Genomic DNA, 17,419 nt, shown 5'->3' with positions numbered 1-17,419 from the left:
TCACAATGGCATGAAACTAGAAATCAATTACAATAGAAACAGAAACATTTAAATGCATGGAGGCTAAATAGCATGATATTAAACAATGAATGGGTTACCAATGAGATCAAGGAATAAAAAACTTCCTGGAAACCAATGAAAACGAACACACAACAACACAAAATCTATGGGACACAGTGATAGCAGTCCTGAGAAGGAAGTTCATACCGTTACAGGCCTACCTCAAGAAACAAGAAAAATTTCTAATAAAACTATCTAACCCTACAACTCAAATAGTTAAAAGGAGAAAAGAAAAACCCAGAGATAGTAGAAGGAAGGAAACAATAAAAATAACAGCAAAAGTAAATGACATAGAGACTAAAAAATAAAAAATCAATGAAACTAAGACCTGGTTTTTTTAAAAGATAAGCAAGCCCTGGTCAGTTTGGCTCAGCGGTTGGAGTGTTGGCCCACGGACCAAAGAGTCAGGTTCAATTCCGGTCAAGGGCATATACCCCGGTTGTGGTTCCGTTCCTGGCCCCAGATGGGGTCATGTAGGAGGCAACTACTCAATATGTCTCTCTCTCTCTCTTACCCTTCTTCCCTCCCTTCCATTCTATCTAAAAAAAAAATCAGTGGAAAAATATCTTTGGGTGAGGAAAAAAAAAAAAAAAAGGATGCACAAGATTGATGACCCTTTAGCCATGAGGACATTAATAAAGTGCTTATGGAATGAGAACCCTGAAACATCTTCAGTTTTGCAAACCACAGGTTAACTTATTCTACTGACTCTTACAGTTATTAAAAACAAAAATAAGCCCAGCCAGTGGGGCTCAGTGGATTGAGCATCATCCCATGGACTGAGAGGTCCTGGTTCAATTCCAGGTCAGGGCACATGCCTGGGTTGTGGACTCCATCCCCAGTGAGGGGTGTGCGGGAGGCAGCCAATTAGTTTTTCTCACTCTAATGTTTCAATCTCTCTCTCCCTTCCTCTCTCTAAAAACAAAAATCAATAAAAAACAAAATGAACTCAGAAGATTAACAAAATATTGTTTCTACACATATAAAATATACTTATGTAAAATAAATTAAAAATTTTAAAGTATTAAGAGTTTATGAAGCAACCAATACAATTATTACACATCCTTAGTCTTGAACATAATACCACAGATTCTAGGTCTATGACCTACTTATCTGGCATTCTCTCCTTTTATTAATCCATTAAATTAAAAGTGACATTTTCCCAAGCATAAGGAGACATAAGCTGAAATTTAGGTTTTGGGGTTTATTTGGCAGTTGAATTTTTAAAGATTTTTAAACTTCATTTCTAGAGAGAGAGGGAGAGAGAGAAACATCTATGTGAGAGTGAAACATAGATCATCTGCTTCCTGCACGCCCCTCACTGGAGATCCAGCCCGAAAGCTGGGCATGCTCCCTGACCAGGAATCCAACCGGCAACCTTTGGGAGGATGCCCAACCAACTGGGATGATGCCCAACCGAGCCACACTGGCAAGGGCATATTTGGCCATAGAATTTTATATGCCCAATATTTCCTTTTTTTAAAATAGTTTCTATCGCCCTGGCCAGTTTGGCTCAGCGGTTAAAGCGTCCACCTGTGGTCCGGAGAGACCCGGGTTCGGTTCCCGCTAAGGGCACGTACTTCGGTTGCAGTTTGTCCCCGGCCCTGGTTGGTTGTGCGGGTGGCAGCCACTCGATGTGTCCCTTCATGTCGATGTTTCTCTCTCTCTCTCTCTCCCTTCCTCTCTCTCCCTCCCACTCTATCTGTACAAAAAATGGAAAAATATCCTCGGGTGAGGATAAAAAAAAATGCTTAAAATAGTTTCTATCACATCTCCTCGGCAAATACCAGATCTCATGTTCTCAGAACACTGCAAATAGCTCTGGATTCTCCATAAGAGAAGGATGGAAAGCTGGCGAGAAACAGAAGGTACTAGGTACTAGGATAAGTTGCTAAATTAAGCCCTAAGAAAATCTGAAGGAACAAATCATCTAGCCTGGCAAGAAACTAAGGAGCTTTTTCAACAATGATTCGCAAATGTGGGATGGGCACTTAAGAGACTATGAGAGACTTTTTAACCACATCCTAGCTTTACTATCACTGCCTTAATTCAGGCCGCCAGCTTTTCACCCCTGCTGGCTACAACCACACCGTTACTGACTCTAGCCTTGTCCCTTTCCAATCTACTCTACACCACAGCCAATTATGTTTCCAAAATGTAGCTCTGATCACTGCCTGGCTTGAACTTTTTAATTGCTCTCTACCATCCTCAAGCAAAGTCTAAACACATTACCCCCAGGCCCTGGCCGGTTTGGCTCAGCGGTTAGAGCGTCAGCCGGTGGTCCAGAGAGACCCGGGTTCGGTTCCCGCTAAAGGCATGTACCTTGGTTGCAGTTTGTCCCCGGCCCTGGTTGGGTCATGCAGATGGCAACCATTCGATGTGTCCCTTTCACGTCGATGTTTCTCTCTCCCTCTGTCACTCCCACTCTATCTGAACAAAATAGTGAAAGATGTCCTTGGGTGAGGATAAATAAATAAATAAACAAACAAACACACACATTACCTTCTATGGCAGTGATTTTCAACTGGTGTGCCGCAAGAATTTTTAAAACATGAAATACTTGACTATTCAGTCAGGGGCACTAACCTCCTTTCCCTTAGATTGTCAAATAAAAATTTAAAAAACACCAATAGCCAAAACAATAGCCATCTCTGTGAATAAGTCAAAATTATACCTATTTTTTGTCAGATTGGCAAATATATTTTTTGGTGTGCTGCAGATTTTAGTAATTAGTTTTTGTGCACCACGGGATGAAAAAGAATAAAAAAGGATAAAAATTGCTACTCTATAGGTATACCTTGGAGATAATGTAGGTTTGGGTCCAGACAACTATAATAAAGCGAATATCACAATAAAGTGAGTCACACATTTTTCTCCCCAGTGCATATACAGTAGTTATGTTTATACTGTAGTCTATTAAGTATACAATACTAGTATTATGTCTAAAAAATGTACATACATTAAAAAACATCTCGTTGTTAATAAAGGCTAACCATCACTGAGCCCTCCAGAGTTATGACCTTTTTTCTGGTAGAGTCTTGCCTCAATGCTGATGGCTGCTGACTGGTCAAGTGGTGGTTGTTAAAGACTGGGGTGGCTGTAGCAACTTCTTAAAATAAGAACAATGAAGTCTGACAAAACAATGGACTCTTCCTTTTCACAAACAATCTCTCTGTAGCACATGATGCCATTTGATAGCATTTCACCCAAAAAACTTCTTTCAAAGTTGAAGTCAATCATCTTCAACCCTGCCACTACTTTATCAAATAAGTTTATGCAATATTCTAAATTCTTTGTTGTCATTTCAACAGTCTTCATAGCATCTTCACAAGGTGTAGACTCCATCTCAAGAAACCACTTTCTTTGCTCATCCATAAGAACTCCTAATCCATTAAAATTTTATCATGATATTGCAGTAATTCAGTCACACGTCCAGGCTCCACTTCCAATTCTAGTTCTGATGCTATTTCCACTACATCTGAAGTTACTTCCTGCACTGAAGTCTTGAACCCTTCAAAGTCATTCATGAGAGTAGGAATCAACTTCTTCCAAATTCCTGTTTATGTGGGTATTTTGACCTCTTACCATAAATCATGAATGTTCTTAATGGCATCTATAATAGTGAATACTTTCCAGGTTTTCAATTAAATTTGCCCAGATCCAACAGAGGAATCACTATCTGTGTCAACTATAGCCTTACAAATGTATTTCTTAAATAATAAGACTTGAAAGTTGAAATTACTCCTTAGTCCACGGGCTGCAGAATGGATGTTATGTTAATAGGCATGCAAACAATATCAATCTTGTATATCTTCATCAGAGCTCTTAAATGACCAGAGGCATTGTCAATGAACAGTAATATTTTCAAAGAAATCTTTTTTTTCTGAGCAGTAGGTCTCAATGGTGGGCTTAAAATACTTAGTAAACCATGTTGTAAACAGATGTGCTATCATCCAGGCTTTGTTGTTCCATTTACAGAGTATAGGCAAAGGAGATTCAGTATAATTCTTAAGGGCCCTAGGATTTTCAGATGGTAAATGAGCACTGGTTTCAACTTGGTCACCAGTTGCATTAAGCCCCTCACAAGAGAGTCAGCCTGTCCTTTGAAGATTTGAAGCCAGGCACTGATTTCCACTCTCTAGCTGTGACAGTCTTAGATGGTACCTTCTTCCAATATAAGGAAGGCTGTTTGGTCTACATTGAAAATCTGTTACTTAGTGTAGCCACCTTCATTAATCATCCCAGCTAGATCTCCCGCATTACTTACTGCAGCACCTACAACAGCACGTGCTGCTTCACCGTGCCCTTTCATGTTATGGAGATGCCTTCTTCTCTCCTTAAACATCATAAACCAACATCTACTAGTTTCAAACTTCGTCTGCAGCTTCCTCACCTCCTTCAGTCTTCAAAGAACTGAAGTGATTTAGAAACTTCCCCTGGATTAGGCTTTGGTTTAAGAGAACGTGGCTGGTTTGTTTTTTTATATACAGACCCCTAAAACTTTCTCCATATCAGCAAAAGGCTGTTTTACTTTCTTATCATTCATGTGTTTACAAGAGTAGCACTTTTAATTTCCTTCAAGAACTTTTCCTTTGCATTCACAACTTGGCTAACTTGGTGCAAAAAATCTAGCTTTCAGACTGTCTCAGCTTTCAACATGCCTTCCTCATTAAGCTTAATCATTTCTAGCTTTTTGCCCTGGCCGGTTTGGCTCAGCGGTTAGAGCGTCGGCCTGCGGTCCAGAGATACCCGGGTTCGGTTCCCGCTAAGGGCATGTACCTGGATTGCAGTTTGTCCCTGGCCCTGGTTGGGTCATGTGGGTGGCAGCCACTCGATGTGTCCCTTTCATGTCGATGTTTCTCTCTCTCTCTTCCTCCACTCTATCTGAATAAAAAATTTTAAAAAAATGTCCTCGGGTGAGGATAAAAAAAAAAAATCATTTCTAGCTTTTAATTTAAAGTGAGAGACATGCAATTCTTTCTTTCATTTGAACACTTAGAGGCCATCATTGTAGGTTTATTGATTGTCTTAATTTCAATATTCATGTGTCTTAAGGAGAGGGAGAGAGATGGGGGAACAGCTGGTTGGTGGAGCAGTCAGAACAGAATCAACAGTTAGCAATTAAGTTAATCATCTTATATGGGTATAGCTCATGGCACCCCAAAACTATTACATCAAAAATCACTGATCCTAGATCACCATAACAAATACAGTAATAAAAAAGTCTGAAATATTTCGAGAATTACTGAAATGTGACACAGAGACACAAAGTGAGCAAATGCTGTTGGAAAAATGGCACCAACTGACTTGCTCAACCCGGGGTTGCCACAAACATTCAATTTGTAAAGTAACAGTATCTTCAAAGTGCAATAAAGTGAATCCATAATCAAATGAGGTATGCCTGCAATTGCCCATTGTCTTCATCTTTGGATTTTTTGGGTCTCCCACATGACTGTAAGTTCCACAAGAATGGTCAGTTCCAAAGTCATAGCTATGTATTCCTGAACTAGTACAGTGCCAAGTACAGTGGGCACACACATACTTATTGAATTAATGAATGTATTAAGAAGGTCCTGAAACTAAAAAATATTTAACAACAAAACAAATTATTCTTGGTGTCCCTGGTCCCTGGGTATGTCAACTTCCTTTACTTGTTCCCATAACCTTTCCCACATTCCTTTAAATAGTCCCTTCATTAAAATCAATTCAATATCTTAGCTGAATACTTTGTTTCCTGCCTGGATCCTGGATAGTTTATGAACACAAATAGAAATAGCAGACTAATGGTCTCTTAAGATTTTAAGTTAACTGTTATGTTTTACCCTTTCAAACATCCTATTTTCCAGTAGTTTTCATAGTCTGAAAATTTTTTTAAATTGATTTTTAGAGAGGGACAAAAGGAGAGAGAGGGAGAGTGAAACATCGATGTGAGAGATACATCATCAGTTGCCTCTCATACATGCCCCAACTGGGGATCAAACCTCCAATCTAGGTAAGTGCCCTGATCGGGAATTGAACCCATGACCTTCCAGTGATTGGATAAAGCTCCAACCAGTTCAGCCACACCAGCCAGGGCAAAAATTTTTTTTAATATAGCAGTTGTCTTTTTTACAATTTTGTTTTACCTTTATATTCTTTAAACTCATATTCTTTAAAATTTAAGATTCGGAATTAAGTAACTGATTATCTTTGTAATTGGAACTACATCTTTGGATGCTGAACAAATAGAAAATTTACAATAAAAAGAATTCAAAAGTCCTACTAGTACAACAAGAGAAATGTTTCCAATGATGCATACATGTAAAATTGTTCCATGTTTTAAAAAGCTGAAGGCCAAAAAAAAAAAACAAGTATATATACATTTAAATATTTGGTAACTGACCAAATAATTAGCCATAATTTAAAAATTATTCTAAACTTAATATAAATTGTTTAGTTTTATCAGGGGTGAATACAGGTATTATGGAAGCCTAAAGCTTATATAGTGGGAGGGGAAACCTCTTTATGAAGAGGAATAAAAAGGAAAACTAAAAACAAGACTATTCATATAATATTAGGTATAAGGCCAGGAAGGACCCTAAGCAAGTAAAGGCCCTGAAGTTTAAGTTTCATAAGCTTTATTAAAAATTCACCTCTGGTTATCAAAACAAAACACCTTTTGTCTTTCATTAAATTATAGGTAGAATGCTTAATAATACTAATATTTATTGTATATAAAAAGAAAAATTTCAGTGATATGTTTGCCCCCTTTATACAATAACAGTCATACAATTATATAATGGTATAACCATACTAGAAGCAAAGTGAAGGACAGCTGTAATTACTTGTTAATAACCACCTCTGATTCTAACTAACAAGACTGAAAATTTTTAGTGTTTTTTTTTTTTTTTAGAAGTGACTGCGCTCCAGATCAGAATTCAAAGAAAATAACTTTATTACTACATTAGGTGAAGAATAAAATGCAATTTCTAACAAGATATCCTAGAAACAGCCAATCAGAATTTAGTTAAAAGTAAAACTCAGTTTGAACAAACTGAGTTACATTCATTACCATTTTTGCAATTAAACATTCATTCGAAAACAAAATTGAAAGATCTATAAAACTTATAGTCACACCCTGGCCGGTTTGGCTCAGTGGTTAGAGCATCGGCCTGTGGACCAGAGAGACCCGGGTTCGGTTCTCACTAGGGGCATGTACCTCGGTTGCAGTTTGTCCCTGGCCTTGGTTGGGTTGTGCGGGTGGCAGCCACTCGATGTGTCCCTTTCACGTCGATGTTTCTCTCTCTCTCTCTTCCTCTCTCACCCTCCCACTCTATCTGAACAAAAAAATGGAAGAATGTCCTCCGGTGAGGATAAAAACAACAACAACAACAACAAAAACTTACAGTCACTATGTTACTTATTAAGAAAATAATTATCTTAAAATAAATACCTGTCAAATAAAAATAGGTTTTAAAACAAGGAAACTGTAAAACCTTTCTTATTTTGGCATTTGATTCCAAGTGGTCTCAGCTAATGTCACTTTTACTTACTGATAGCACCCCTCCCCTTGGGAGGGAGTGGGGAAAGAAGAAAGAGGAAGAAATCTTGGCTTCAAAGAAAATATTCAGAGTATGCTGAGACATACAACAAAACGGGCGTCATAATGAGCCATGCTGTGCCGGAGACTGTGCTGCATGCTGCTGGACCTTTGGGTGGGTTTGTGAGACCTGGGCACTCCCTTTGAGCTTAGAGACTCCCCACCCTTCCCCAGGAACTTAAAGTAGGTTAAAAAACTGGCTGGCCCATTCTACAGAATGGCAATAAGTTTGTTAGGCTGGTTCTGAAACAACAGCTGAATATAAAACAGGCACAGGATGTCAGACATCTACGAACTTGACTGAAATAGAAATCAAGCTGAGAGGAAGAATGTCCTCTCCGGGATTCTGACACCTTGGAAAACTGGGACAAGAATAACTTCTCCCTTCTTTCTCTTTACAGCAATGCTACAACAGAGACTGAACTGGGGCACGAAATGATGGCTCCTTCTCTTCAAACTAAAGCCTTTGCTTCCATGCCCATACAGCAGCTGTAAAAATGATTTGTAATTATAGAATCAGAGTGGCTGATGATAAAATCTCCTATGACAGTACTAACCTGTGGCTGAAAGCCTCTGTAAAAAAATTACCTTTGTGCCAACCAAGTCTCACCCTCCCTTCCCCAAAGATGTGAGTTAAACCAAAAGAAGGGCAGACCATGCAAAAATTTTCTACATTTTTAATGTAGTGAATTTCTGATGTTAAAATGGAGTGGCATAAAAGTAATAACCAAAAAAGCAGCTCTTGCAGTCTAATGTCTTAAAATCCACACCCTTTCACCTTGCATGTGTGGAAGAAGAAAGAGCAGAAGATAAAATCACTTCCACCTGGACCACTGCTTTTCTTTATCTGTTAAAGGCACGTATATCACTCCCATCAGAGGTTTCATTTTGACACTGCCATCCTGTAGCTTGTCGTACTGCTCCAGCATCTGATTGCCACCTGCAGGACCGACTGGCAATATCAATCTTCCACCAGGCTTCAATTGGTCTATTAGCTAAAAGAAAAAGAAGACAACACATACACACCAAGTTATAGATTTTGTATTAATAGTCATTTTACTTGTCTATAGACAGCATTCATTGTCCATGGGATTGAGTTGTTTCTAAATGTTAAGGTTTATAATGAAAAACAGCAGACTGCTTCTCTCTACCCCAATCTTGCTTCCTAAATCCAGTCATTTTAACCCTTTTAGCTTGTTTTCCATTCCTTACGTTTTTATTTGGAAGTGTTTATTTCTAAAGGATGACTTTTATTTTTTTAAGTTGAGATATAATTGACATATTATATTACTTTTAGGCACACAACATAACAATTTGATATATTATGTTGCAAAATGATTACCACATTTTAAGTTTAACTGACATCCATCACCACAAAGTTACAATTTTTTTCTTGTGATGAGAATTTTAAAGATGTGTACTCTTAGCAACTTTCAAATGTACAATTTAGAATTAACTGTAGTCACATTTAATTTTTTATTTCAAATTACATTATAGATGAGGACTGAGCTCTCTTACATATATTCTTCTTCCCCCAATCCAACCAATATCATAATTTTTTATTTAAATCACTTTCAGTTGTGACTGTGTAAATACAATATGCATCTGAGCCAAGAGGTAGTCAATGATTGTTTCCTTTCTTATACAATAGTTGTTTCCCTGCAGTTAAAAACTGAAGCTTTTGCCCTGGCCAGTTTGGCTCAGCGGTTAGAGCGTCAGCCTGCGGTCCGGAGAGACCCGGGTTCGGTTCCCGCTAAGGGCACGTACTTTGGTTGCAGTTTGTCCCCGGCTTTGGTTGGTCGTGCGGGTGGCAGCCACTCGATGTGTCCCTTCACGTCGATGTTTCTCTCTCTCTCTCCCTTCCTCTCCCTCCCTCCCATTCTATCTGTACAAAAAAATGGAAAAAATATCCTTGGGTGAGGATTAAAAAACAAAACAAACAAACAAAAAAAAACTGAAGCTTTTTATTTTTTTTACTCAGATTTCCTTTTAACTGTTTCTAAACCTTTGGACGTTCCAACATCTTCTCAATGAAATTTTTAGTTAAACCTATCTAATTAGTGTGTTTTCTTTTTTTGGGTAGACTTTTCTAGTGCCTTCTTCCACCTGCTCCAAATCTAGCCTGGTGATTCTCTAGGTCTGCTGCACAGCTTTCATCCTGGGACTTCTCTTCACAGTAATACCGAGAACTGTCATCACCTCTCACCCGAAGATGTTCTACCTTCCCAGATACCATGGCATCCTAGTTTTAGTTTTTCCTACTGTCTCTCTCCTTCCTCATTTTTTACTGATATGATTAAAGCAACTCCTCCATAAGTATTCTGTGAGTGCATAGAATATTTTTAAAGAGAGTGGTTGAGATTTGCAAATCAAAAACTATCTTTATTCTACATATTTGGCAATACGTGTGGGTACAGAATTCAAGACTGGAAATAATTTTCAGTTCTGAACTATGATGGTTTCTTCCCCTGCCCTTGATTCTAATGCTGCTATTCTGTAGTTGGATGCTTTCTGATTACCAATCCTTAACATATTATCAATTTTGTTTTTCTGGAAACTTTTAGAATCTTCTCTTTGTACTTAGTGTTCTGAAATTTCATAGTAATATTGTGGTTATTTTATCCTTTTTCTTCTTTTAAAAATCCACTGTACTGTACACTCAATAGATCTTTTCAAACTATAGAATCATGGCTTTCAGTTCCTGGCAATTTTCTTATTTAGGACTTAGGGCTAATTGTTCCTTAGAATTTCAAGCTGCTGCCCCTCTTTTCAGACCCAGGCCTCATCTCTAATTTCCCAGGTCCTGACGCCTCCCATATCTAAGCCTTTTCAGAGGTCTGCAGAGCAAACTGCTTCTGCATTGATAGTAGCCTCTGTGGTCTCTTTGGTTTTGCTTCCTCCACCCTCCCGAGTCTGTTTTCTATCTTCATACTCCATAGAGTTCAGGACTGCATGTATAATCTCCTTGACAGTTGAACATAGAGTCTGAGTTCCTGTTTCTTGTTTTTCTAGTTGTTTTGGGGTGACATCCAAGAGGAGCATAAGCATCTTTATACTCTGTCATCTTAAAACTGAAAAACCCCTTCAGCATGTGTATAAGACCCCTATAATACTTAGAAGTGCTACTATATTTAAAATCATATTGGGCTAATGCTAAAAATGTCCTTCAAGATCATTTCAAGGTCTTAGTGGAGAAAATGAGTCCTGCACCCAAGCCTCTTCATTTAGAAACAGTTATAGTTCAGATTTTAATTGTTTGTACTAGGCTGCCAATATTCTTTTTTAAGTTAAAACACACACACACACACACCTGTTCATGTGTTCATATAAAAAAATTATTTCAGCTATTCATTTTTAACTTGTACACTTTTCTCTCTCTCTTTTTTTGACTTGTATACTTTTCTACATCATGTTACTACTTCAATTAAAATGTGTTGAAAACCCCTGGTTTAGCCTTTTGAAAAAACAACAGATAACAGAGGCATAGAAAATAAGTGATTTTCCCAAAGTCATTTAGCCAGTAATTAGCAAGTCAATGATTAGAACAAATTTCCCAAATTCCATCTTCTCATAACTGATCTAAACACACAAAAAGAACCCTTTCCAGGTTGGGGAGTGGATGAGACTGGGCAGAAAAGACAATGTCACTAGTTATCTAGTCAAGAACTATGTAAAACTCCTATGTAATAGAAACCTAAAGTCCTTAACCAAGGATTATTAAGGGCCAACATAAGCTTATCAGAGTTTTACAAAGTGAAAAATCAATTTTGTACTTAATATATTTTCTTGACTATACTACAATATACAATACTGGAATATCCTTCCCTCTCATTGCAATGATGCAAATTCTCCTATTCTGAAGATCAGTTCCAGCTCCATTCCAGTATGAAGTCTCCTTGACCACACTATGCAAAATTCTTTTGCTACTTTGAACTCCTACAGTAGGGTTTTCTTTTTCATTTAATATATCTCCTGTGCTAATCATATGATATGACATCACTAATTTTCCTGTTATATGTATGATACATCTCTTCTAGGAGATAAGCTTTGTGAGGGTAAAATGTATGACAAATACTTCCTGGTCTCTCCCAGGCACCTAACAGTCTTGTATATTCTGGTATTTAACGAAATGAATACCAGAATATCAGGTCATGAACTCCAGAGGGACTTCCCCAATTCCACTGGTACACAAGTTCTTTGCTATATCAAACACTATTTCAAAAGACAGCCAGGAGCTGTGACTTAGTAATCTTGATGTCATTTATACAACTGTTTGCATATGGGAAAAAAATTACCTACTAACTGTAACTAAAATGCATGACATAAAAATCTAGTTATATTTTGAACATCATCTAGAAGTCATTTCTCTACAAATCTTTGAGAGTTTTAGTTGAATGAAGTACACAAACACAGAAAGAAACAACTCACTGCCTGGGGCACAACTGGGGCTGCAGCGCCTACATGAATAGCATCATAAGGGGCTTCTTCAGCATATCCCATTCTTCCATCCCCCACTGAAAGAAAAAAATTATGCTTTCAATACTTGTCCAGACAGAACTACCTAGTGCAAACACTTTAAAGCAGGGAAAGGATGTTTTTTAAAAAAATAAATGATGCTGGGACAACTGAATATGCATATGGAAAAAATATATACTTGGACCCCCTACACCTAATCCATACACAAAAATCAATGTCAGGAAAATCAAAGACCTAAATGTGAAAAGCTAAAATAATAAAGCTTCAGAGAAATAATAGAGAAGAATATCTTCATGACTTTAGAGTAGTCTTAAGAAGGACACAGAAAGCACTGGAAAAAATTAAGTAAAATTAAGTAAAATTAAGAATTTCTATTTATCAAAATAAGTACCAATATGAGAGTGAAAAGGCATGCCACAGAGTGGAAAAAGATATTTATAATACGCATAAATAGTCAAAGGGCTAGTTTCTAGAAGTTCTACAAATCAAAGAAAAATATAAACAACTCAATATCTGAACAGGCATTTCACAAAAAAAGATACCGAAATGCTAATACACTTACCAAGTGGGCAAAAGAAAAATCTAATAATACCAAATGTTGGTAGACATGTAGAGCAATAGGAACCCTGATACATTGCTGATGGGAATGTAAATTGGTTCAATCACTTTAAAAAATAGTTTTGCAATATCTGTGGTAATCCTGTGAACCTATAATAACACTCCTACAGAAGTGACTGCTTGCATGATGAGTATATATATGTTTGAATCTGGACTTGGGTACACATATGTTCACAGCAGCATTGTGAATATCCCCAAATTAGAAACAATCCAAAATATCCATCTACAGTAGAATTAACAAATTTTGGTGATGTTTTTACACTGGAATGCTATACAGCAATAAAAATAAACTGTATGCAAAAAGATGGGTGAATCTTGGCAACATAATATTGAATGAGAGAAGTCATTCATCATAGAATGTATACTGCATGGTTTCATTTACCTAAAGTTCAAAATTAAATGAAACATTGTTTTTGGAAGTACAATTAGGTAGTAAATGCACAGAAGTAATGATTCTGGTTACCACTAGGGAGAAGGGAGGGAGTTATAATGAGGAAAAAGGAAGCTGAGGACTTCCAAGGTATGAATAATGTTTCATTTAGTGATCAGTCTGATGATTAAACAGATATTTATTAAGCTTTACATTTATATTTTATGCATTTTTAACATTTATTTTTCACAATACAAAATGTGTTCCTAGCCTATCCGGTGTGGCTCAGTGGTTGAGTATCCACCCATACACTAGGAGGTCACTGACTTAATTCCAGGTCAAGGCACATGCCCAGGTTGTGGGCCCAATCTCCAGTGGGGGGCATGCAGAAGACGGCCAGTTGATGTTCTTGCTCATCGATGTTTCTGTCTGTCTCTCTCTCTCTCCCTTCCTCTCTCTCTAAAAATCAATAAAGAAACAAACAAACAAACAAAAAATAACCCACAAAATGTGTCCCTATGAAAATATGTCCATTGTATATTGCTCACTGGAAAAAGGCAAACTATAGGACAATATGTGTTGTTCAATTTATTCATACATATATTTATATGTCTAGAAAACTTAAAATGGAAAAGGAGGGGCTTTCCTTTATATTTTACACATCTCTCTATTGTTCACATTTTTTTATAATGAACACTTGTATTACTTTGGTATTACTTCCTAAAAAGCAATGAAGAAATGCCCAGCTGGTATAGCTCAGTGGATTGAGCATCGTCCCATGGACTGAGAGGTCCTGGTTCGATTCCTGGTCAGGGCACATGACCGGGTTGCGGGTTCAATCCCCAGTAGGGGGCGTGCAGGAGGCAGCCAATGGATGTTTCTCTCTTACATTGATGTTTTTATCTCTCTCTCCCTTCCTCTTTCTCTAAAAAATCAATAAAAACATATTGAAAAAAAGAAAAAGCAATGAAGAAAGAACTCAACATGGGCACTTTCTGAAATAGTTAACAGTCACGTCACCCATGGTCAAGGAAGAACTAATATAACATTTTTAAGTATTGTTTTTCTTACTTAGTACTTAAAAGTGAATGTTTTAAAAATGCAGTACTTAGCTCTGAGTATTATTTAACTTGCATGGGGACCTTCTGAAAATAAAAATTCTCCAGAGACAAAATTTTTTAAGTTTTCTGATACTCACCAACCAGCTTCACTCTCCCTGAAGACAAAAGTGTTGGATCGTCCTTTCTGACATTATTTATTGAGTCGTCTACTAGCTCTTTAATGTGGTCAATTCCTACAACTTTTCCACTAGCTCCAACCTGGAAATGAGAATAATTCAATAGCTCACTGGTCTAAATCCATCTTTCTAAAGTAACATTGAAGTGTTTCCTTATATAAAGTCACATTTTGCAATAAGAAATGAAGATAATCCAGTTTATTATACATTATTTATCAATTACAACTTTCTCAATTATGAATAATTATAATTCAGTAAATAAAAAGCTAGAATAAATTATAAAAACTTGTAACACTAGGAAAAATGCTATCATTCTTCAATTTATAATTTTTAAATCCAGGACCATGATGGAGGACTTAATTGCCAATATTAAATGGTAGTTAATGCAATCATTTTTTACTCAAATAATACCTAGATGTGTGACATTAAGTATTAAAATGTTACAGCTCTGGCCAGGTGGTTCAGTTGGAGCATTTCCTGTACACCAAAAAGGTTGTGGGATTGATCCCAGTTGGGGTGCATATGGGAGGCAACTGATTGATGTTTCTCTCTCTCTCTCCCTACCTCTAAAATCAATAAACATATCCTCAGGTGAGGATTTAAAAAAAAACAAACCCTGTATAACATTTTATAGGGATTTAAATAATTTTATAGGGATTCTACACCTGATTCTACTGCCATTGTGTGGAAAGTATAAAATACAAAGGCCCCAAATATAAATATTAATTATAAAAAATTTTAACACAATCAAGACTTTGATGTCAGATTATACATCTAAGTTTCATTTCTTACTTACAACTATATAACCTTAACAAATTATCCTATAAATCAGATTCCTCAGCTTTATAAAATGAGGAGTAAAAGGTACATACCTCATAAATGATGAGAGGATTAAGTAAGAGAATACATGAAAAGCATTTAGAACACCGACTAGCACGTGCTAAATGTGTAAAAAATATTAACTTAAATTATCATTTTTAAAAAGATAACACAGAAATTTAGATTTTTAAAAAATAAATTTTTCTCTGGAACAATAAATATGTCAAGTATAGAAAATATCTCACTAAATATTCTTTTTTTAATCCTCACCTGAGGACATTTTTCCATTTTTTGTTTAGATAGGGAGGGAGGGAGGGAGGGAGAGAGAGAGAGAGAGAAAGAAACAGAGAGAGAGAGAGAGAGAAACATCGACATGAAAGAGACACATTGAGTGGTTGCCACCTGCACGACCCAACCAGGGCCGGGGACAAACTGCAACTGAGGTACGTGCCCTTAGCGGTAACTGAACCTGGGGTCTCTCTGGACCACAGGCCGACGCTCTAACCGCTGAGCCAAACCAGCCAGGGCTCACTAAATATTATTTCTAAGCTTTGAAAACAAAAATCCCTGACTTCCCATTAGTGAGGGCTTAACTTCTACAAAATAAGTAAAAAATACTGAACAGAACTATCTGAATCCTTATTATGTACCAGATACTGTTCTGGATGCTTAAGATATGTCAAGGAAAAAAAATCAGACTAAAATTCCCATATCCTTGGAATTTACATGCTGGTGGTCTACTGATTATAATTTGTAGCAAGTTAAATGGATTCTAGTCCAAGATGGATCTATAAATCCCAATTTAACTAAGCCAGAACCTTCCAATCTAGCCTCCAGGGACATGATTTTTCATAATTAACTCGATTTATCTGAGCACAGACGAAACTTTCCTCAAGGTGCCTGAGTGGGTCTCCAGACTTATACTTTGGGGGTCATTTACTAAATAAGCCTGTGGTAATATAAGTTGAAGTATAACAAACAAGGCATTTTTCTAAGAGTACTTTTCTTAACGTAAAGGAATCTCTACCCTCATTCCTAATAAGCCTGCAGGAGCGTTTAGGTATCAGACTCTCTATTATTTTCTGCCACATGAAAACTTGGAAGAATATAGTCTGGGAGCTACTGGATACCATCTTGTGATGACAAGAGAAGAGTTCATCTGATAATGAAGACAACATGTGGAGAAAAGCAAAGCAAAACAAAACCAAGAACCACACAGAATACATTGTCAATAACATCTTCTGGATCCAGCAACACAAGAAGCTAGATATACCTTAAGATGGTTCCATTATATAAATGAAATAAATTCCCTTTTAGCTCTGCCAGTTTGGGCAGAATGTTCTGTCACTTACAACAACAATAATTTTTTAAAAAATCTAGTGATACACATTCCAACTGCTATCTTGGTAGAATTTTTTTAAAAAAACCTTCAGAAACTGCTAATGAAATAAATATACAGTCAAATCAGATGCAGCACATGTAGAACTATGCTTCTGTTGGGGCAAGAATGAAACATAAAGGTCTCACCATACGTGCAAAACATGCGGTAAGGATTCCACTTCCAGATCCTACATCAAGAGCTTTAGCTCCTTCATGCAATTGATCAAAGAGAAGTTCTAGTGCATATGCGTGCTGCCAAAAGAAAATAAAGCAAATATTCAATTTTTTCAAGGATATAAAGTATATATACCATGGCATATAAATAAAATTGCCAACTTCATAACAATGTTACTACTACTGTCATCTACCTAGGCAATGAAAACATTATATAATAATACCACACAGGAATTACATAAGAAAATTATTGTTGTTTAAATTCTTACATTTAGTTAAAATGTTTCAGTAATTTATCTCCAGTGTGTGAATTTTTAAAATTTAATTAATTCAAAGTCAAAAGTTATAAAAGGATTTACAGTGAAAAGTCTCTATCCCACCTCGTTCCAATTATCCCCATTCCCCAACCAGTTTCTCTCCCAAAAGCAATCAATATTACCAGTTTCTTATTATTCCTTCCAGACATATGCATTCTATGTATATACAAGCGAATGCAGATGTATTTTTTTTCATTTATTATATCCTGAAGAAACTTTTTTTTTTCATCCTCACCCAAGGACATTTTTGCATGTATCTTCAGACAGAGCAGGAGAGAGAGAGGGAGAAAGAGAGAGAGAGAAACATCGATGTGAGAAAGACAAATCGAGTGTCTGCCACCCACATGACCCCAATCGGGGCCAGTGACAAACTGCAATCAAGGTACATG

At 36.9% G+C, this 17,419-nt stretch overlaps 1 protein-coding gene across 6 annotated transcripts in view; it reads right to left on the bottom strand.

Moving 5' to 3' along the window:
* The window catches only part of PCMT1 (protein-L-isoaspartate (D-aspartate) O-methyltransferase), a 77,539-nt gene that overhangs the window by 25,753 nt on the left and 34,367 nt on the right, over positions 1-17,419 (bottom strand). For 4 of the 6 annotated variants that reach the window (XR_004957584.1, XR_004957585.1, XM_036247967.1 and 1 more), the window contains 4 exons: positions 16,687-16,791; positions 14,302-14,422; positions 12,068-12,153; positions 8,465-8,634 (listed from right to left, as the gene is read on the bottom strand). Coding sequence is in view for 3 of the 6 variants with exons in the window: in XM_036247967.1 (XP_036103860.1) it covers positions 8,465-8,634; positions 12,068-12,153; positions 14,302-14,422; positions 16,687-16,791 (482 nt within the window). In the remaining 3 variants the exon portion in view is untranslated. Of the gene's footprint in view, positions 1-8,417; positions 8,635-12,067; positions 12,154-14,301; positions 14,423-16,686; positions 16,792-17,419 lie in introns of all 6 variants that reach the window. The other 2 variants (XM_036247968.1, XR_004957586.1) reach the window with 2 other exon arrangements.

Source organism: Molossus molossus, unplaced genomic scaffold (genome assembly GCF_014108415.1).
Source record: "Molossus molossus isolate mMolMol1 unplaced genomic scaffold, mMolMol1.p scaffold_m16_p_8, whole genome shotgun sequence".
Taxonomy (NCBI): domain Eukaryota; kingdom Metazoa; phylum Chordata; class Mammalia; order Chiroptera; family Molossidae; genus Molossus; species Molossus molossus.
This window is presented reverse-complemented; position numbering and strand designations above follow the sequence as displayed.